Raw genomic sequence first — 23,836 nt, 5'->3', positions numbered from 1 at the left:
CGTCACGTGATTGGGTGGAGGAGAATGTCACGGACAAATAATCCCACATCGGCTAGGTGTAGGGCCGAAAAACAGTATTTAAATCCTGGGCTGCCCACCTCTCTTAAGGGCTCTTTTGGGAGGTGACATATAGCTCAAAAAGCTTCAACCATCAACACAAGCAATCTTCACAAACAATTAAAATTAATGATAATGATAGATTTTCAAATAATAGAACAAGAATATCACTCAAAATTTGGTAGGACTGGCAAATTTTTAAAATACACTTAAATAACAAGAAAAAACTAATAATAAAACTTGCATAATATATATATATATATATATTGACGGATAATAATCTCAAATCTAAAATATGCAAGAACCGACCACAACCCTTATCGAAACCAAGCGGACACAGAACATGAAAAATACATCTTTAAATTTAAAATGAAAGCAGAAAGTTACAGCTTAGAATTGTATAAATAATGGGCAAAGTGAAAACATTCTAAGCCTTCCTCCAACATAGAACACAACATAAGAGCAGTAATAGAATGGCCCATTAGATATATTGAACCATGGGACTGTGCCAACAAGTCCATAACAAGAAAAAGAATAAATAAAAAACTTTTCTTCACCTTCGAGTTTTGTATTGTTTGATGAAGTAATGGATGGCCTCCTTCATCTCAACCTTTCGGTCCTCCTTCCGGTTCCATAGCTCGGCGACAGGATATCTACCGCTGGGATTATACTCATTTATCTCCAGCAAAGCTTTCTTTACAGCATTGTACACATCATCCCCAAAGTTGGTCCACAGGCTCTTCAGTTTTGGATCATCTTGATCAATTACTTCCTGCGTCAACCAAATTTGGGAGCAAAATGATGAGCTTGAAGTAATAATCCTGAAATCTGAAATGAAAACTAAACATCAGCTTTAAATCAATACCTCATTAACACCATCGCGTTTGATGAATTTGAAAGGATGCCATAATGGATCACGAATTTGCGCATCCCAACTAGAACACAACACGGAAGTTTTCACACTGGCCTGCAGGAAACTTCTTCTTGCATGCGCTTTCAAAAGGCTTGATATCCAGATCACCCATTCTCTTTATTCCAATAAAAAAGGGAACTTGCAAAAATTTTGTAAGCCCCTCAAAATTCTATGATTAAAATCAAAATGTCAACAAGGATGAATTGGAACCAGAATGCTTAAAAGACGACGGAAGAAGATTACCTGGATCAATTCTGCACGAGCTTCATTGAGCTCCTGATTGGCCTCACGTTCCTTCAAAAAAAGAGTGTTGTGCAACTCTTCTAAATGCTCCTTTTCTTGTTCCAATTTGTTATGATACTCTGCTATTTTGTTGTCTATATCTTCTTCCCCTTGCAAATGCTCCATTACTTTCAACTTACCTTTCAGATGAGTAATTTCAAGCTCCATTTTTTGTTTTTGATCCAGCTCCATTTCTAGCTGGCGCACTCTTGTAAGAGCAACTTCCATTTCTCTCTACGTCACAAAGGGTTATCGTGAATCATATTTTTTGGGAAGAAAATCAAACATGAACAAAAACGAGTTATGCATTGTTAGATTACCTTGTGTTCTTCCATATGTTCCTTGACCTTTTCATCATAACTCTTTTTTTCAATGTGCGCCAATGCAAGGTAACTGTCAACCAGCGCAGCCTAAAAATACATGTATATCAGTATCAATCAGCATCAAAAGGAATTGCATCAGACCTTTAAATCAATAGCTGCAAGGGCACATGAAGGTCAGCTGAATTATATGAAAACCATGTAAAAATTTTGGTTTTATCCTTTCAAAAAAATGCTTTAAAAGTTCTAGGGGAAAAAAAATATTTTGAATAGTCAAAACTAATCACATATTTTTTACTTTCAGTTAGAAACTTGTGAATCTTTTTGGAACAATATGGAAAATGAATCGTACAACGCAAATATATTTGCTTCTAGTTATTAGCCAATTTTGTGTCCGTCATTGTTAGCATTTAAGTCAACTATTGCGCTAAATATCTGTTAGGATTATATTGTTATTTTTATGTATTCGCGTGTGAATTTGAATTTTTATAAGGCCTATTTTTATGTAGAATAACTCAAGTTAGGGTTTTCTAATACAATAAATATGATATAATCTATACATAAAAAAGAAGAGATGGTCCACAAATCTTAAGGCTGCAAATGAACTAAATGTTCTACAAACATGGCTCGGCTTGATTAGAGCTCATTCATGATCATTTGATTAATGATCAAACGAGTTTGATCCATTTCATAAATACTTAATTGATGAATTAACTGGAGCAACTAGTTAATTGATTCATTTTTCAGAACAAATCATATCATTTAAAGAGCATTAAGGAGCTCGTGAACAAGCATGATTAAGAATCTTATTGACGTAGAAGCTTATCGTCGACGCGGTATTGTAACTGTTACAGTACCATGGGATGTCACAATCGCAGGAGACGGGCCAAAACAGTCCTATTTTTCTTTCTTATGTTTTATTTCCAATTATCTTTCATTCCTTTTTAGTCATTTCCTATATATGTGTTGTATTAGGGTTTGAAATTGAGTTTTGGCTCAGATTTCTGTCAGAATAGCCGCTGACGTTCGTTTCTCTCTTTGAGGCCTATAACTGAGAGTTTGGGTGGGGTGATGTTCCGGTTGTATCTCTCTCCCGAGGTGGTGTTTATATCACCTATCTCTTTCCACATCCTCCCCACATCGCTCCCGACCGATTTCCATTGCTGCAGCCTCCCCCCAAACAGCCATACTTTACTGTTTTCCTTACACTTTCTCCAATCCAGCCATCTGTCCTCGCTGCTGCCACCCCGGACAACCGTCCTCATGCTGTCCTGCAGTTCCCCGCATCCCCCGCCACTTATGCCGATATTCCTCCTTACCGCAACCACCCGGAAACAGCCATTTCTTGCTGTTTTTCAGCTGTTCCAGCCACCCAGCCATCCATTCCTCTCCTTCCAGCTTGCTGCCCTTGCCGCAACTCCCACACTTCGTTGTTTTCGTCACACACTTTGTAGTCGCCTCGCCTTCTAGCCTTCACCCACTCCTTGAAACCTCGTCGGAGGGACAAGCCCTCGCCAATCACCACCGCCACTTTGAGATCCTACCCTAATTTAATTATTTGTGTCATGCGTCTGTTGATATTTCTGATTTGATTTCCGGGTGCCGTATTGTTAAATTTTTCCTTTCAAGTGTGTTGATTGTATGAACTTAGTTACTTTAAGTACTAATATTTGATTTTCTATTCTGGTTTCGGTTAACTCCAATATCATTTTTGAACAAGCTCATTAAGATGCACGATTCGTTTATAGAAATGATCTTTTCAAGCTTACGAATAAATTTACTACCCGATTATACCTTTATAGCTATTTAGTCCCACATCATTTGAACATTGAACTTAGTATTATCTAAATTATAATGCTGAGCTTTGTTGCATGAGTTTATAACTCATGTGGGGGTATGCAAATGATTGTGATGAATGCTACTAAGGTTTTAGTTGGTGGGATTTTGTTGGATGAGAATTAAATTAACATGCCATTTTTAAGCGCCATAAGAACGACTCAATAATGCTCATTTAACTTGCTAAGTAAGCTATTCTTCTAAAGCTCAAAAATCACAAAAATGAACCAAGCTAGTGTCAAGCTAAGACAAGTATGGATTTAAACAAATTAATCCTAAACAGCAATATAGCAGCTTAAGTATAGCTCGAGCCAAGCTCAAACAAATTTTTGGTAAATTAACTCAATCTCGAACACAGCCTTCTACTTGCTCTGCTCTGTTCGTTTACAACACTAACAATCACAAGCCATTAATTAGTTCAACGGCTTTCTTTCTCTAATTGCAAATAAGAAATTCTCCTCTTTAAAACAAACTGATAATATATTGGTCAAATAATTTAAAAACTAGCAAAAAAATTTAAAACACAAAATCGAGCAAATTGAAATTAATCTCCACAGATTAGATTGTTAACACATCACTTTTAGATCAAATCAAGAGAACCAAAAAGTCGATATTAACCAAGAAAGACGAAAAAAAAAAGGAACAAAAATAACAAAGAAACTACCTCATACAAGTACAAAGATGCTTCCACGAAATCAAGTAGCTGTACTTGCACAAAAGTTGAATAAATCACAGAGCCAACATGCACTAACAAGATTCAAGTTTAAAAAATAAATTTTATCCAAATAGAAGTTGTCGATGACATGTCTAGGAAAACAATTTATAAACTCTAGATACCTTATGTTAGTAAATAAGATTGAGAAAAGATAAAATTCAATTTAAGTATGAATTAATCTAAACAATATACAAATTTCAAAACTATGATTACAAATTTTCATAAACAAAAAAACAAAAATCAAACAAGCCGCCCTGCAGACAAATGTTGGTGGATATCCTTCTAAAATAAACTAAGTCCCATCCAGAGAAATACCTCAAAAGCAATACAACATAAATTTCATCGAACAAATCCAAATATAAATAAATAAAAGATCCCCTCCATAAATCAAGCACAACCACCACCTCTCTCCACAATAAGTTCAATATCCATCGTCCAAATATAATGAAAATCAAGTTAATAGATAAATCCAAACTAGAAATAAATCAACTCCCACCGGTCCAAACCGCTTCTCCAAGACAAAAAAGCCCCATTCTAACAAATTTTGGAAAATAATCTAAAATGAATAAAGATTGAACTGTATAGCAAACAATGAAAACCAAATTTAAAATAAAAAATAATATATAACCTTTCTCAGTCATCATCAAAGGCATATTCTAATTACATAAAAAACAAAATAAATAAACCAACAAATGAAATAGATATAAAATGAACAAAACATTGTGTGTTGTACAGATTTCCATCATATTTATCAAGTTTAGACAAATTCAGCTCAAATAAATATAATAGCAGATATTCATAAAGTAAATCAGGACATAGACTTTATACATGTTATAAAGTAATCCATGAACCATCACAATCAGGTCACTCTTACAAGTAGCGCGAAAAGATAAATCAAGATTCCACCATCAACAATAGAAAAAATTTCATAATCTAGGATAGCTTCAAGAAAAAAACTATAAAAAGTATTTGGTGGAAGATTGGATGGATCTCACAAGGAGAGATGGAAAGAGGGTAAAATCTAAGTCATTGAAAGTAAGCAAATAAAATAAGGACAAATTAGACGCATTCAAAACTTCATATTAATTTTTTCTAGAATTTCCAAATTGAGGTTATTATTCATAATGCCTTTCAAAATTTTAAACAACCATCTCCTGAACATTTAATTAATAAAAGATTGTAGTTGTAAGCCTTTCTACATTTATATGCACCATTATCTTAGCACCAAACTTAAATTCCTCACATTTCATGTTCACATCAAGAAAAAAAATTTAATTATAGCGATGTTTTTTTTTTGAATATCCTCATACAAATCATATATATGTTGCACGAATGATTATGCTAAGGCCCAAATTCTATTAGAAGGTTAGCAACGACTATAATATTGATATCTGGTGAAAATTTCAGATGAACTCATGTCACTAGACTTATCAATAGATGATTTGAATACAAACTCAACCATAAACAATATCCAATCCTACCTAGATGTATGGCTTTCTATTAGATAATAAAATAGATTTCTCAAGCTTTCATTATCAACGTTAATTTGTCCACCAATTTGTGGATAACCAAGTAATTTACTGAAATTTAAATAAGTAGGCTCCCATTTCTTTCCAAAGAGATTTCCAAAAGAAACTCAAAAGACAATTGTTTTAGGTAAACCACATAATTTAACCACCTCATTAAAATATACATAGCAATGTAAAACACATCAACAATTTTATGACTAGCTATTAAATGTGTTATTTTTGAAAAATGATTTACCAATACAAATTATAAATCATGCTTTTAAATGTTGTGGTATGCCTAACATAAAGTTCATATTAACGTCCTTTAGCATTATGAAATTAATAGAATTGTACGCAACCAAATTTTATACTCTTCCTAGACTAGGCAAAAAAATACTTATCCTCAACATTACAATGGCATTATCTCTCCCAGTTGCAAAACCCTACCATAAAATACTAAAATCAGAAAACCTCTTATTGATGAGTCACAAACACGAGTACTTTAAATAAATAAGCTATCTTTAATCACCTAACTATTGCTAAGCAAAACTAAATTATTATTAAACTCTTAATAAGTTTTATTGAAATATTTATAAGCACTATACTCATCTTTTTATATCATCAAAATCAATCACTTAACCTGCATTGCATGAAGAGACAAAAAATCTGCGTAAATCATCTACAGGGTTTATTTTTAGGTCTAATAAAATGTTTAAAGGATATAAGAATATTCTTGTAGAAACTCAACTCACTGATCATTTCTATGCACCATCTTCATTTGAGAATTTAGATATTATTAAACTTCATTAGTAGGGCTATAAATGAACCAAAGCACTTCATAAAAACTTTTGTCTCGATTAAGACTCGATCATGTTTGTTCAAATTAGTAAATAAACAAACCGGAACAATTTTTAAAAACTTCAAGCTTAAATGAGCTAAACATGAAAATAGTCGAATTTGTTCATTTGTGTTCACAACAGTCAACAAATAACCTGTTATATACTTGATATTAAGCTAGATGATAACCCATATCATATATGATATATTATTTAGATAAGTTTAATTAACTATAATTTATTTAATTTATATTTAATATTAATATATTATTATAATAATAATATTTTTAGATTAATTATTAATTATATATTTATTTTTTAAAATGATAATGGAGGAAAACCCCAACCACCACAGGAATAATAATATTATAGCTGAAATTCAAAAGGTTACAATAAAGACTCGTAAAAACAGGAAATAAACGACAGCAAACACAAATAACACCCTCGAGGCGATGACCAAGGGGTGGGCTTTAGGGCAAGATTGCTGGACATAGGTTGGATTGCAGTCTGCGGATTGTCCTGGCCTGGCCATAAGGCTAATAGAAGTCGGGTAGGGACTTGGAAGGACAACTGTTGGTTTGGGGGAGGATTGGGCCTAACGGGTTGGGATTCCAGCAAACACAGGATGGCAGGGGTTACGTGATTGACTGGGTGCAGGAAGAGGGGTTTCGTAGTGGAGGTGGAATTGCAGGTTGGCCTATATAGTGGATGGGGGTTAGAAGCAAACCTACGGTTGGGACCTACTGCAGGAAACGGGAGGGCCACCTACCGGGGAACAGAAGAAAAAGGTGGAAATAGGGGTTGCAGGGGGGAGGGGGGTGAAGGATGACAGGGACAGGGAAGCTGGGGGAAACCTGCAGGTGTCAAGGAGAGGAGATGCAGGTGAACATCAAGGAAGATAAATCACCACCGGGGAGAGGGATACAGCCAGAGCAACACTCTAACCGTCAGATTCAACCCTCAAGGGGAAACAGGTAAGTCGACGACTGTTCTCATAAATCTGAAATCAGAAATAACATAAATTGTTTTCCTAATACCTTAAAGCACACATAAATGGAAGTGGGATGTGCGGGAAATGAAAATAAGAAGGCGGGAATTTTCTGCTTAATGAAAAGAGGAGAGGAGGGGTCGGTTCAGCCCCTTCTCTCAAGTAAACCGGTTCGGGACAAACTGGTTCAACTTTTGGAGGAAAACCCCCATGTCATTCTCTCGGGATTGGGGGAGCTTCAACCTCATTCGTTGAAGCTTTTGACTCCTAGTGGCACGCCGTCGAGTCCTCTGGTACGTCGTACAAGTAGACATTGTTGTTCCAAAGCACATTATGATATAAGAGATATCCGTCCACCTTTGGCACAACTTGACCTGAAATTGTAACTAGACGAGTATTCTCAAGAATCAAGTATCACGTCATCCCAGTTGTAACATGCTTCTTCCATTCCTCGTACTCAGCTGGGTGCAACTGATAGACTGATATGCGAGGAGAAATTCACTCTAGGTTGAAATCTATGGCAGGTTGCATAACTCTCACTGGCTTTTCAGGAGAGACCTCTTCCCCATAGATAAGACCTGGATCCCATTGCAGAATTTTTGTCCCCATCAAACTCCTTGGGGCCGCTACAAAGCTGGGATTCACCTCTTTAATTAAGACATCTGACGAGGCATCCCATGTTGACCTAAAAGTAACCTCTGAATAACTCTATGTAATGTTCTCGACATGAAACACAATGACCTCATTTCTAACATGTTGGACCTTCCTTCGGTGCAACTCCAGAAGGGGTCAATACATTTGGAAAATCTACATCTCATTTATCCAAGGTGGAGCAGTATCTGATGTAGGCTCCTTAAACTCATAACCTTTGCAGACCTGATGAGGCGGTAGCGAAGCAGTAGAAATATTGCTACCTGTAATATTAGTGATAGGTTATAGGGCAAGTAGGGTCTGAAAAATCTCCCCCTCCCCCACGATAGGAGGTTCCAAAGGCAGGGGAGCTACAACATTGTGTGGGGACTGAATGGTTGTCATATTGCCTGTAAAAATAGTGACGTCTTTAAGGGTTTCTTTTTGATGATCAATAATGTCAATAACTTGGAGCTGATTAAGAGGAGATGAATTCACGGCCTCTGGCGGAGCATTGTGTTTTTTGGTCTGAGGTGGGGGTGTAAATAGTGACATTGAGAACTGGAGTAGTCAAGCATACGACAGTTCAAACAATACGAAAGAAAAGACTCAATCATTATCTTTTGCCAATATCCATGGTGTTGTGTGCCGAACGAAATTTTCTTAGAAGCAGATGAAATAATGTCTCTTTCAACAAGTACTCTTGCTTTAGATGGACGGAAAATATTAAAAGTAGGAATGCCCGTTTTGAGTGACTTAATATAAGCTGAGGCAATAGAGTACAATACTTTTTGAGTAAAATAATAAAATTTCAGACGAGAGGCGAATCCAAACCGGAATAATTGATGGTTTCGTCTGTGGGTCAAATCCACAGACCATTTCAGAATCTCCATTTCTCTGTTATCAATCAAGATTATCCTTCTAGCAAATAATCACGTATAATCTTCTTCATTATTTAGTTGTATAAGAATGTGTTTTTCATCTAACAGTCCAATTTTCTAATCTCCAACAAGGTGCATAAGCTCAAATTCATTGCGAATCAAGTTTATTTTGGGATGATGATACAAAAATTTTTCGACCAAATTCAGTCGACAGAAGGAAGCAAGTTGAATATCTTCAATTTCTGTAAAAAAGATGGCAGACTTCCAATCTTCCTACCAGGTTTCTTGATGTCCTCCGCCCGCTCAAACGCACACACACACACACACACACACACACACACACACACACACACACACACACACACACACACACACACACACACACACACACACACACACACACACACACACACACACACACACACACACACACACACACACACACACACACACACACACACACACACACACACACACACACACATATATATATTCAAATTAGTAAAAAATTATTCAACTTGTAAAACTTTAAATATTAAATATTGTAAGAAGTATTATAAAACAAATTTAAAGTCGTGCTATCAATAAAAATATCATCAAAGTAAGCATTAAGAAACTCTCCAATAAAGGCATTCTGAGTGGAATTCTCACTCAATAGCTCTTCTCAGGGATGGACTATCAATTCATCTTCTTCTTCCCAAATAAGTTTTGCTAGCTATTTAATGCTATTGAAGACTTTCTATCCATCCTTCAATGTCTCAACTTTCAAAATTATGGCTCATATCTATGGTAGTCCCTGATCATGAGTGGACTGTGTTTGTAGTTGTTTGTTAAAACATGATTATTGTTGTGTTAAATATCAATTAAGATATGCTTGATAATTTAATTGTTCAAAGGTAAATTTATAAATTTTCAACAAGGCCTATTTTCCAAAAATAAGGCCCATTATCATTTAATTTGAACAACAACAACTAAACAAATCTTATAGCTAGGTTTCCCCTATAGTAACTATCTACCCTTCAGGGGCTCTGTGTGCTTTCTTCCTCACTACATGAGTCTCCCTCCTATTAAAGTATCTGATCATCTCATCTTATCAATCTATTTCACTTAATTACTTTTTTGGTTATCCTTCTACACTAAATTTGTCTCCTTTCAAGAAATCAAAATAAGAAAAAACCTAGTAATTTTCATTCCAACATTCAACTATGCATCAATGAATATAGTACGAGGAGGATGCTCTTTGTTTAAAGGCAGATATTACTCTCATCTTCCAGGGCTTTCTTTCCTTTATTTTCTAAATATTACACTTCAAGAAAAAACAAGTTTTAATCTAATATTCTAACTATAAAATTACAACAGTTTTGCCGAAAAAAAAAAAAAAAAAAAAGAGCTCAAGCATAGTCATCAAAAGTACATTAATAAAATTTGATGTATATAAACAATAATGCTAAAAGTGCGCCAAAATTTTTTATATAGCATTATATCATCATCAATTGCAATATAAATCCCTCACATTCTTCTCATAAATTACCTTATCCTTCTCAACGTCCAAGTTCCTCTTCACACCCTCAATTTTAATCTCGTAATTTTTAAGTTCTCTACAACATTGTTCGATCTTATTCTTCTTTGCACCCAACTCTAACTTTAACTTGTCATTCTCCAACAAATTCCTCCGTGCATTCTCACGCCCTTTCTGCTTAACATTATGCATTTCTGACAAAACCACGCAAAAATAAGAACACATTATGTATGAAAATGATCAATACAATAGAATATCCTTTTAATTAAGTTGGTACGAGTATTCTCATATTAACAAGAAATACTGAGAGCAAAATGGAGTTATCAATACTAAGATGATTCATAGAATTCACAACATGAAAGATGATTATCATTTTTATTAATCATCATCATCTTACAACATCAACAACAAGAATAGATTCAATAACAAAAAATTCTAGATCTTTCATACATTGTAGTTTTGTCAAGAAATAGTAACCATGTAGACAATCATATACCAAAGAAACTATTGTAAAGGGTTCAAAGCAGAAATGGAGCTCATATTATAGTGTTCTTACAGAAATAATGAAGAACAATAATCGAGTCGCTTCTCTTGCCCAAAAGCATGCATCCATTCAACAATGATAAGAACAATCATCTTGACCAAACTAGAGTATGCTATTTTTTTTTTTTCAAGCCAATATGCATAAGAGTATGGGTTTATTCAAACTGGTTCCAAATAAATGGAAGGATAAATCTAGCCATGATGGTCCCTACTTTTAACCCCATCCAAACTAAAACACCAGGTAGGTCAGCTAGAATATTTAGGCAGCCCTCGAGTTCAATTGTCAGCCTTTCATCATGCTCATAGGTGGAAACAATAGAGAGGGAGAATGTGAAAGTGGTGGGAAATTACAAAAGTGTTAGGTGGTCATGAAGGTGAAGCAAATTACAAAAGTGTTAGGGGCCATGAAGGTGAAGCAAACGGGCAGCAAATGTGAGTTAGCAGTTATGTGAAGGCAACAGAGAAGAATAATATGAAGGGGAAATCACTATAAAAAGATAATGCCGTCGGTGAAAGAAATTGCAATTGCAAACAGAACAATGGGCACTAGAGAGCAGTGCAAAAAGGCTGAAAAGTAGAAAGAGAGCTAAAGTAGTGAAATCTAGTTCAGGTAAAATGCGAGTTAGGGCCAAGTTTATTATAGTTACCTAAACATCTATAAGGAAAATCTAGCAGTGTTTTTGGCAGAATTCATTCAGAAAAAGGAATCTAAATCATGAATTTTAAGAGCCGAACTACATCAATTGATTCAAGTGGGTTCTTCTAGTCTTTAAGTGTTTTAGCACAATTCTAAAAGAAAGGTAATATAGCAATTCTAATGTTTAATTCGTTCAGTTTAGTACATTGGGTTGGAGGCTAAATTTTGATGAATTGAACCAAGAGCATTTGCACCACCCAAAGCTAACCAAAGACCAAAGGTCCAGGTAGGCCCTTGAACATGTGCTAAAGTATATTGATGACCGTGTATTTTCATCTCGAAGCCATCCTCATTCTAAGTTGCCAAGGATAATACATTGATGATAAATTTCAATGATGTTTATCTAGATAACTATCCTCATTTAAATATAGTCAAGCATATGACATGGGATTATAAATAATGTTGCAGGGGAGTTTGCAAGGGAGTAGACAATCTACAAAAAAAAATGGCCTCTAGTTGATTACGGTTGTCTTTGACTGCAGTTTTTGCAGTGTCTATAAGTAAGCAGAAGGCTTCTATAGGTAATACAACAAGGAAGTTTGCAAGAAATTAGACAACCTACAGGGAAAGCTGCAGTGTATGGCTGCAATGAAAAGGAAAAACATCTACAGGAAAAGTTGCAGGGTATGACCTGCAGATAAAAAAGAAGAACACCTGCACGAAAAACTGTAAGGTATGGTCCTGCAAGTAAAAAGGAAGAACACCTGCAGGATATGTTGCAGGGATATGTTGCAGGGTATGACCTGCACAAAAAAAAAAAAAGAGAGAACACTTGCAGGAAAAGTTGCAGGTTATGGTCTGCATGTTAAAAAGAAGAATATTTGTAGAGAGAGAGCTACAGGGTATGGCTTACAGGTATGGCCTGAGAAATGGCTTGTAACAGGAAAAAACTCCGGAGAAGGGTCTGCTGCAAGAGAAGGCTCCAAAGGAGGGCCTATCACAGGAAAAAAAACTCATGATAAAGGCCTGTCTGAAAAAAAAAATCCAAAGGAGGGCCTGCTACAGGAAAAAAAAACTCTGGAGGGCCTGTTGTAAGGAAAAGCTCTGGAGGAAGGTCTGTTGTAAGGAAAGACTCCGGAGGAGTGCAGTAGCAGAGAAAAACTATGAAAGAGGGTCTGCTGTAAGGAAAAGCTCCGAAGGAGGGCCTGCTACAGGAAAATGCTTCAAAGGTAGACCTGTGGAAGGAAAAAGCTCCGAAGGAGGGCCAGCTATAGGAAAAAGCTCCGAAGGTAGGTCTGTGGCAAAAAAAAGGTTCTGAAGGAGAGCCTGCAGCAGGAAAAAACACAGAGAGTTTGGCCTAGAGCCTTGATAATAACAATGACAGTTATATTGTTGGAAGTGATCGCATCTTCAGTCAGGCCTCCAGCAGCTTCATCAGGGTACCACACTACTACCACAGGGCAAACACAGTGGTGAACACAATAATCACTGATGCTCCAAAAAATCCCTTTGATGCTCCTCTTAGATGCCCCAAATCCCTTGTTGTTCATAATAACAACACTAAGCCCAAGCCTCTCTACCTCAAGGCAGAGCCTCTCCTTCATGTTATGATCCTTTATAATGTGTATCTTGAAGGGGATATGAGACTCTACAAGGGGTTGTGCGGGAATTTTGCTTTGCTGATAGTGAAGGCGTCAAAATCTTCCTCAAGTTACTATTGCGACTGCTCGGAGTCAACCTCTTCAGCGGCATTTGTGGCCTCCAAAACAGAGTTCTATCGATCCCTAGTTAGCACCAAAGATAACAGAAGTGGAGCGAACATGAAGGAGGATGACGACATCACCAGGTCGAAGGTAGTTCTGAACAACCCAATTCGCAACGTAGGCACTTTCTTCGCACAGATCTACAACGATAACAATCCGATGATGAGAGCTAGCAGTGGGGTTCGCCGCTGCTGCGGATGAGAAAAAGAGTCGTGATGATGATGGTTAATCATCTGTGCTATGACAACTAAAGCAAAGGTTGCAGAGAAATGACAAAACTACAGAAACCTGCGGGGAAACAACACGGAAGCCTGTAGTAGCCTGGAAATTCGCAGCAACGGGAGAGACATCAGTGAATCCAACGCTGGACCTTGCAAGTACAGGAGCGACTGGAAAGAAAATAGCACTAGGTGGCCTATAGGAGGTTTCGACGACTAGTTCCAGCAGAAAGGAGTTATGGCAGCTAAGGCCTGCGGGGAGAGGAAGTATCCGACGTCTAGGGCCTGCAGAAGAGAATTCCGACGGCAGGAAAGCTGCAGGAGGAAATTTTGGCGGCGGGTCCTGCAGGGAGAGAAAGTTTCCAGCGGAAAAACTGAAAAGAGTAGGCAGAGGAATAGCCAACAACACGACAAAGATTGCTGGCTGCAGGGAATAAAAAGTTTCGGGCGATAGAAGACTCTATGGTTTGTTTTAAGGCTTTGATACCATGTTGGTTTTCATAATTCAACAGAATAATTTTATTGATATCAAAAGAGATATAAATACCCTTACATGAATCCTTGAATAGGAAATAGAAGAATAAAGAAATAACATGAAGTGAAAGATATAACACCCATATCTCTATTAATCAATTCATAATAATTATTTAGGGATAATAGAAACAGTATAAAATAGGAAATCCTAGAATAGAAAAGGAAATAAATTCGATCTAAGAAAATAAATCTAAAATATGAAAGAAAATATATCCAATCCAATGAAATAAATCTAATCCTCATAACTTCTAACATGAATAAATTATTTCGTAATATAACTTTTAACAAAATAAATAAATAAAAAATCCAAGGCATAAGCATTAATGAGGAACACATGCAATATTGATATTAAAAATAAAGTAAAAAGAACAAAATAGTAAACTTTATTAACAAAGCAAAATTTCTAAAAATAACAGAGTATAATAAATTAACAGATCAAAACATTCAAATTGCAAATGCACTTACTACATTGCCGCTTCAAATACAGGATTTAAAAAAATTGACAAACTGTAAAGCTCTCATCTTGTCAAAAGCATAAAATTTTCATTTCTTGTAATCCATGTAATAGCTATGCTGGAATGAAATCTGAAAACAACACAATAAACCACATCTAAGATTCACTCATATAAAATAAACAAAATAAACTAATTCACCTTCATTATACTTGTGTGAAATCTTAGCTTTTGAATCCATCATGTTTTCAAGAGATATGACCGTCTCATTATACGAAAACTTCAATTCCTGCAAATATTTATCCATAACATTCATCTTCTTCACAAGTGAAGCCACTGTCATCACATTCTCTTTTGCCTCCTCCATTACATCCACCACTGTCTTCATTTTCCCATGCTTCCTTAGAATCTTTGCAAACAATCCGCCGGTTTTATAATCATCATCACGAGCAATCCACCCATGAATCCCAATTAAGTTCAAACCTTTCTTGTCATACCACTCGTTCTTCCCCATTCGCTTCAACTTAAAGTGATTCTCAAATGCCATTGCATCTTTGAACCCTTTCGAATCCATATTAAACAAAATCACAGCCTCACCTTTCCTTGTTACAAGGTCTCTCTCAGGGGAAGCAATGACATTTATTGGATTAAATTCTGAAAATTGGTCTTTGAGAAAAACATCTTCATCTTCCATAGGCAAATTAACAAGCAGTCCCACCCATGGCCAAAGAAACAGCTCGTCGGAGCTGGAATTAGAGTTAGATGATGTTGGAGTCACTATAGGCTGTGAAGAAGTTGTGGGCTCAACAGTGAGAGCTAGATCAGTTTGGAAGGACTGAGACAAGATGAGATGGTCAGCCCTCTCCTTGGCCTTTTGAGAAGTGGAGGAACCTCTTCCAATTGTCTGATGAGGGAGATCTTCGGACCAAAAATGCTGTTGAAAAAGCTCCACTTTCAAATAATGCACTCCATATGTTAAACATTAAAGATAATAGTCATTCTATATCATTTTCTTTTTAAGTATAATTCAAATCTTATGATAAGTAAAGAGAGGAAGTTTTTTTCAAAATACTCTTAAATAAAGCAAGAAGATATTCAATAACTAAAAGAGTACACAATAAGAAAACAAAATTGAAATAGATTTACAACAGATTGGATAAATATGGCTTGCTCTTTCAGTATATTTAGATTTAAAATACAAAATACTTTCTACTGGCATCAAAAAAATTTTAAAATTTAAAAAAAAATTGAGAGCCTCATTTAAGGAGAAGCACACTCTTTATATCAAGCTTTTAAAGATGATATTCATGTTCTCTCTTTTTCATGAAAGTTTGAAGGCACAAAAAACCTCGGAGGATCCTCTTGCGGCTCGTTTGAAATTTAAGAACATAGAATGCACGGCATTTTATATAATCCCAAATATTACCATAAACAAAAAAATGAGTTGTTTATATTTTATTTCAATTCTAAGAGAAGGTTTATATCTCCCAGAGCTAAAAACTTCATGATTAATTACATCAAAAGCCTGATGCCTGAGAACTTTGTCAACTAACGATATCAATTGAGCTTGGAATTGTTGAACACAGTTTAGGTTTATAAAGAAGAGAAGGTAGATAAGGATAAATAGTCAACCAAATCAAGATTTCATGAATCTATCACCATGCAATGACTTTGTAGGCCCAATCTACCAAAAATCCATCCCATGTAAGGAGTCTAATTAATAGCCATGAGTTACCTCCTGTTAGATATTCCCAGTGAAGTGACTATGCTGAATGTTAATAACCCTTTAAAGCTAAGGCTACTACCGGACTAGTATGACTAATAATGGTTCAATATTTTAATACACGACTACTGTAAGATCAACAATTAGGATGGATCAATTCATATTGAGATTAGCTCAAAGGCACAAAGCATGTCCATCGTAGGTCTAACTGCATAACTGTCTCTAGCTTAGAGGTATGATATGATAATTAAACATATCAATATCAAATTATAGATAAGTTCCAAAAGAGAAATGTCGAAAGGAGTACAGATGGATTTGACTAACGTGCTAAAACCCAATTTTTGGGACCATAATCCATATCAAATTTTCGCTTTATATAGTTCTTGAGAGTGAATACCACGCAATAGAGGTGTTATTATTTATATCATAAAAGGCATATTGGTATATTAACGAGTTTCCTCGATTAGGGAATCTTGAGTTAGCCCAAGTTTTAGAATGAAGTTCAGCTAATTCAAAAAAGCAATCTAAACTAAAGAGTAGTATAAGGTTGTTACTTCAACGAGGATAAAGGGACCCTACAAAGTACTTAAGCTTCTCAACTTATTATTAGAGAGGCCTAGAAAGTTAGACTAGAGATTACAACTATTATTAAAGAGACAAAGTTAACGTGGCGATTGCTAATGTGAGGCTCCGAATCCAAAAATGAAAGAGAAGCTTATAGCTTTAGGATGTTAGAAAACCATATAAGTCATGATTTGATTATTGACGCAACCATAAGGGCAGTGTGCATGTGAGTTAGTTATTTTGAGGTAGCTTATCCTAGGGTTCTGAGCTCTAGGGTAAAATGCATAGGCAGGCATATCACATAAAGCCATTAAGGCCTTCAATAGCACCCTCCCTTCCCAGCACAAACATCAAAAAAAAAAAAAAAAAGAAAGACTGACTGTTAGGCGAGGGTGTTCCTCATAATGTTGCTCTACTGAGATACCGACTAGATTGGCTTAATTATGTATGAATGCAAATTATTTAAATATCTGTCCAACATAGCCAAGTAATTTTAAAAAAGCTATATTGAGTAATTTGATTGTCCCTTGACCTTGGTTTGTATGTAGGGAACCCATGTTTGAGTTTCAAGATGTTCTAATGCTCGTAGAGTATTTTAAGAATATAATAAATTAAGAGTCAAGCCAGTGACTTGAACCATGCAGAAACTCAGCCAAGGGTACATGAACATTTCATAATCTTGTAGCACCCAGGAAAGACCCCCTCAAGTTTGAGATTTCCTTATGTTCGATGAATATTAGATAAACTTAATATGAAAAAAATCAACAATTTTGCTAGAATGTGAATCTTCATACAACGAGCTTGAGGCTCCAATCTCTCCATTGAATTATAAGGAGGGACTCACTTTGATTTGAAGATTTTTAGATAATTTTGTAAATTTAGCGAGACTAAGGAAAAAATAACCCAAGCTCAAGCATGTTAGGAATAATAAACTTCACATGGGCTTCTAGAGATCCATTGATTGCCTTAGTTAAACCTTGGATCTCGTCTTAGTTAAACCATAGGTTCCATATTGTTGAACTTGGCCCAAAGATGACAATAATGTTTATCATTTTTTTTTTAAATTCTAAAAAATTGGTTTAAAAAAAATGATTTTATGTTATTCAAGTCACTGAAGATTCTACTAGTTTTAATTCACACAGACACACACACATTATAGTTAAATTAACCTTATAATAGAGCATCTTTTATAAGAAGGGGCACCTTATAATAGTGTCTTTTATGAGAAGGGGCAACATGATGGAGCCTCATCATAATTTTCGAGAGAAAATAGAAAGAAGGCTACAACTGAGGATGAGCTAGTTTCATCAAATCATAATCAAACAATAAAAATCCATAATCCCAACCTATGGTGGCTTTAATACGGGATACGTAAGGAAAGAATGCACTGTCATTAATAGAAGAGATGAAGTAAAATAATGCATTTAGGGGAGAAACCGAGTGTAATTCAAATTTCTCATATTATTTATTTAGCTAACTAGATGCTTTGGATTTGCTTTAGGCTATAAAGTTCATTTATTTTGATCACCAGTATTTATTGGGCGTAATATAGCATTGTATGCAGGTATCCTCCCTTGAGTAGTTGCCATTAAATTCTAAGTGAAATTGACTTTAACAATAGAACATCAATATGCCCTTAATACTATGCTGAGAAAATGGTGAAGGTTAGAGGGGGTCTTTTAGTTCTCAGTGGTAGCTTAACCAAAAAAAAAAAAATCCATGTGCCAGAAAAATGAGGTTCTAAGATCTACTCATTCTTCTGTCATCCTATACCCGGATCGAACTTTCATGTCTATGAAGATGGTCGGCTGGGAAATAGATGGAAAGATATATATGCTTAGAACTAGTCATGAGAATTGAGAAGATTACCATAGACATTGTAAGCCAAAGGTTCTTTCAAAAGCTAAGGAATGGTGCTCAGAGGATGTGGAAGGTTCTCAGTGGAAAACTCACATCAACGAAGGAGGCAATATATTAGATGCCTTAGTCTTTGAACATCATCTTGTTTCTTCTCCTTTTTGAAGGCATCCAAGATACTTTTATAAGCATTTGAGACGCTCACCAAGTTCATGCAATCATGAATAAGACGAGCATGCCATAACCTTGTTTGGCTCTATAATTGATTCCCACGAGCACAATAGAACAACCTCATCCTTCGAAAAAGTTCTTGGCAAGGAAAAAACATGCAGAGTTTGTTATTTGCCCAAAGGTGAGTGGCCACGACATATTTGATTTTTGAAACCATCGAACTTATCAAGCATCAATAAAAAGTAGATAACCTATTAAAAGGAATTATTGGGCTAGCAATGTAGCACCGTTAAGGATATTTGATATTCACTAAATTATTAGGAATCAAAGCTTGTTAGGTTAGACAACTAACTCAAGTTTGAATGATATGCAATTGTTAAAACTGACCATACCAATTTAACATTAGGGTCAAGCTCAAACTATGAGGTGATTTAGGCCTTAGGAAACTTGGGTATACTCAATTACTAATCATGAGTCAGTTGAATCTAACTAACTCACATTTGATTATAACTTCTTCCTTTAAATTAAGCACTCAAAGTATGCTTGAAAAATCATTAGTGTAACACCATGTAGGATAAGCCAACTAATTGATCCCAATGCCGGTCCCAACTCACAGCTAAAGTTAAATGTTTTGGCATATGAAATTGGATAGTCATCAAGCAATTAAGGTTAGTCGTGATTTAGGGGGCACATCAATTAGAAGATTGAGTCCTAATAGCTCAATAATTAGTTCAAATGACGATCTGTGAACTAGTTCAGTTCAAATGAGATAATTAGTCAAATTGAAGTATTAGGAATATTACCTCATCAAATTGATAGGGATTGCTCAATTTTGGAGATTTAATTCTTATTAATCAAATATTATTAAAAATAATAAACCATATGTAGATTTAACGGACAAAATGGGTTCAATAAAAAGGAAATAACCAAATTAGAGTAAATTAAGTTCAAATCTATAGAACAAATGTCAGATTTGAGTGAGAAATTAAGCTTAAACTGTTGTCAATTGCTTAATTAACTTTCGCCCAAGTCATGTGGGTCATAAAGGGATAACTATGTGTTCAACATTTTTTATGTTTCAATTAAATTCCTGAACTCAACTAGAGACTTAAAGTGATAGTTGATTAACTTGTAAATAAGTTCAACAAAGTTGATGAAAACTTGGTTAGCTCAATCACATTAGCCTGGAGTGATACTAAGAATAGTTGGAAGCCAGAGAAAAACAAGCCAACTTCAGACGATTAGGAAAGCTTTAGTCCATTGCATGTAAGACTATGACCAATCATGATTGCACTATAAGCAATTAGAGCCAAAAGGGCTGATTAGAACAGCTTAAGGATAAACCAAGTTAAGAATAGAATTAGAACCTTCCAGAGCATTTTTAGAGGTGAATAAATTGTAACATAATGAGTTTTGTGCACAACTATAATAAATCATAAACATCACCAATGATTAACAAGTTATGTGATAATACTTCTAGAGATGGGAGAAGATTGGAACTTGTAGCAAGTTAGGCATCATAACATTTGACCCTTCGCTCCAAAGTAGAAAGAGGAGCAACTTTTAAAGCCAAACGTAAGATAATTGACTTATTCATTTGTGCCCTCACTATTGTAATATGTGGAGAGCAATAGGTCCAAAACTTCAACAAAAATGGATCAGATTATCACCAAATTGGGCTCAATGGGATATCACCAAATTTAATTCAATTATGCTCAAATTGATTGAGTGGATTGTTGGTTAATAGCGGGAGGTTAAGACCAATTGGCCATCCCAAGATTAATTAGGCTTTTAGGCCAAATCACATGGGGTTATAATAAGTTAAACTAAGTAATCGATTGGGGTCTAAATCTTTTTTATGGTTGAATTTGTCTTATAAAGCTTGAATAGAGTCCCGAATAAATTGATGGCTAACTGACCCAAAGAGAAGTTCAATGGTCATCAAGCCTTAGTTTGCTTAGCCATATCATTTTGGATACGTTAATGCTGATTAGCAGCCGAGAGGTAGGAGAAGCTAGTGAGAGAATTGGGAATACCAAGGCCCATCAGAAATAGACCATGGTCAACCATCATTGCACCATAGCCAATCAAAACTAAAAGGGTTAATTAGAACTACTCAGAAAGTCAACAAGTCAAAGAACGGGATTGGATCCCTCTAGAGCATTTTTATGGGCAAATATGTCATCAATATGGTATATAAATACCAAAATTAAATCCATACCTCAAAATGTCCATCACATTCAGTGGTTTTAGAAGGACGCCATGAAGGATTGCAAATTTTATCTGAGCTAGAGCACAACTCTAAAGCTTTTGAGTCGGCATTTTCAGAGGAAAAATTCTTGCATTCAAGTTCAAAAGGCTTGATATGAAGATCATCTATTCTTTTAATTCCAATCAAGGCACGACCTTTCAACATTTTTGTGAGACCCTAATAATAATATTAATAAAAAAATAAACAAAATAGCGCAAAAGAATAAGAAACAAAATACTTAAGAGAAATAATGCCCCTTACCTCAATTAGTTCTGCACGAACTTCACTGAGCTTCTGATTGGCCTTGAGGTCCATCAAAAGAGTGTCAAGTAACTCTTCTAAACCTTTCTTCTCTTCTTCACCTTTTTTATGAATTTTGTCTATAAACTTGTATATATCTTCTTCCCCATGTAAATAATGCTCTATAACTCTTAATTTATCTTTCAACTGAGCAATTTCAAATTCCAACTTTTGCTTTTGATCTAGTCCCTCCAACTGAAGTAATCTAGCAAGAGCAACCTCTTTTTCCCTCTAAGACATGGTTGGACATCTAGGATTAAATTTTTAGGAGAAAATTAAAATATCGTTTGAAAACATTATGTATAGTTAGGTACCGTTTGATCCTCCATAAGCTTTGTAGAACCTTCATCAGCTCTATCTTTCTTAATGGTTGCCAATCCCAGCTTACAGTTCTCCATAGTATTCTAATAATAACATGTGCGCCAGTATCAATCATGGATTTTTATTAAAATTTTGAATCAATAGATGTTAGCCCAAAAGCATAACTTAACTAAAATAACCACAAATATGACAACAGTTAAATCAAAAAATAGTTGCACTAGTGGAGCTACCAAAAGCACAATAATATAACTACAAGCACGTAAGTGCTGAGAGATATATTTAAAAGTACAATTGAATATATAGCATAAAATCATTCTTTGTGACGATTCATATCTGCCACCTCAATACTAATGGAAAGAAACCTCTGTGGCATCCTTGTTAATATTTTGTCAAAACTCACAACAAACCCACAACTCATATTTTTTGCTTGATAAAATTTCTAGTGATTTGATCATGGCATGTGTAAATACATGAATTCGGTAGTTCAAAAATATAATATGAGTGCTAATTCTGTAAATACATAAGTTTTGATTGCTATTTATGTAATTATCCCAATATAAAAATAATTTCTCTAAGGAGGTTCTTAACCTATATAATTATATATATAAAGCATATCACGGATTCATATTCCGCCTCGATGTTCAATCTTACCACCACTAAATGTTTCAAACTATCTTAGGTAGCCAACTTACCTCCCCTAAATATGCATATGGGATAGCCCAAAAAGACTTTTTTTTGCCCGTTTAACAAAGCAATCTCCATAATGTTCAAATCAATTCAAACCTACTTAGCAACAGCACAATAAAGGGGAAGACTATTCTTAAAAGACAATGGTTCTTTTATCTTTGAAAAATTAATATATTGAGTTGACATGTTCGCTAACTCAAGTCAATAAAATTAAAAAATCTTCCTTGAAACAACAACACAATAGCCAATAAGAGAAGGTTAATAACTCCAAAGATTAGTTATTTCATTTAGCAAGCCCCTAATTAACACCATATTAAGAGACACTTTTGTCACTCAATGCATGATAGATTGCATGGCCCATTCCTCCTCTTGAGGAGCTTTGCGTATCACTCCATGCTCTGTTACATTGCTTTCCTTTCCTCCAATGAAATTGTCATCCACTCGATCGCTGACCATGTCCCTCACCCCATTTTAGATATAAAGATTAAAGACTACACTTCCTTGCAAAGGTCCACAATCTTAGTCATGAACATTTCTCCATTATGTTGAGTTAATTCCAAACGGCTGCTTTTATCAACGATGTGAATGTGGACAAATCATACATAAGTGCAAAAATTATACTAATAAAATATGTAGATTAATCAACCAAATGAATTAAAAAAAATTATGAAGCAAACCACCAGATTCTGATAGTGAATCGTTATTTGATAAATAAATACACTAAATAATTCTTTCTTAATCACTTTAATTTATAAGATATATTTGGCATTCTAGCAAAATTAGTGGTAATTTACATAATTAATTCCATACTATTTAGATTAGTAAATTAAAATACCCTACACATCACTTATTCCATTATCATTCCTCGATCTACCGGGTCTAAATATTTGCTTTAAGGGTAGGAAATTATACCAAACAATTTTAGACATGGTCAACCGAGGAATGATAATGGAACAAATAATTCGTATGGTATTTTAATTTACTAATCAAAATAGTATGGGATTAATGTTGACCTCAATTTTCGTGAGGTCTAGTATTCCTCGTAGGAGTTAGGATCTAGCCTTAGAGGTCTTCCTGCGACTATCTTAGAACCTTAGAAGTGGTGCCCGCCTTGTTTTAGTTCAACCTATTTCCGTCCTCTTTTGGAGTTTCGCGTGTGCGGTATCGACTTCTAACACTTAGAAGGATGAAACCGACATGAGGAAGCCTAAAATGGATTCCTATAGGACCTTTCCGAGCCTTAGGTTGACCTTCTGCACAATTCGCACTCCTGCGCGCACCAGCTTCGCAATTCGGAGAGTCGACGTGTCCGATCTCCGCAATTCGCATT

At 35.3% G+C, this 23,836-nt stretch overlaps 1 protein-coding gene across 1 annotated transcript in view; it reads right to left on the bottom strand.

Annotated features, from left to right (window-relative positions):
- Nucleotides 1-410: 410 nt before the first annotated feature.
- Nucleotides 411-23,836, bottom strand: part of LOC110022873 (factor of DNA methylation 5-like) — a 32,708-nt gene continuing 9,282 nt past the window's right edge. The window contains 11 exon segments of the mRNA XM_020722001.1: nucleotides 411-829; nucleotides 923-1,035; nucleotides 1,037-1,139; nucleotides 1,214-1,486; nucleotides 1,573-1,662; nucleotides 4,073-4,156; nucleotides 10,498-10,679; nucleotides 14,834-15,566; nucleotides 21,169-21,375; nucleotides 21,460-21,729; nucleotides 21,813-21,902. Coding sequence (XP_020577660.1) covers nucleotides 611-829; nucleotides 923-1,035; nucleotides 1,037-1,139; nucleotides 1,214-1,486; nucleotides 1,573-1,662; nucleotides 4,073-4,156; nucleotides 10,498-10,679; nucleotides 14,834-15,566; nucleotides 21,169-21,375; nucleotides 21,460-21,729; nucleotides 21,813-21,896 — 2,358 coding nt within the window. The 5' untranslated portion in view covers nucleotides 21,897-21,902 and the 3' untranslated portion in view covers nucleotides 411-610.

This window comes from Phalaenopsis equestris, unplaced genomic scaffold (genome assembly GCF_001263595.1).
Source record: "Phalaenopsis equestris unplaced genomic scaffold, ASM126359v1 Scaffold000203, whole genome shotgun sequence".
In the NCBI taxonomy this organism is placed as follows: domain Eukaryota; kingdom Viridiplantae; phylum Streptophyta; class Magnoliopsida; order Asparagales; family Orchidaceae; genus Phalaenopsis; species Phalaenopsis equestris.
Note: the sequence above shows the minus strand (reverse complement) of the source record. Positions and strands in the feature narration are given on the sequence as shown.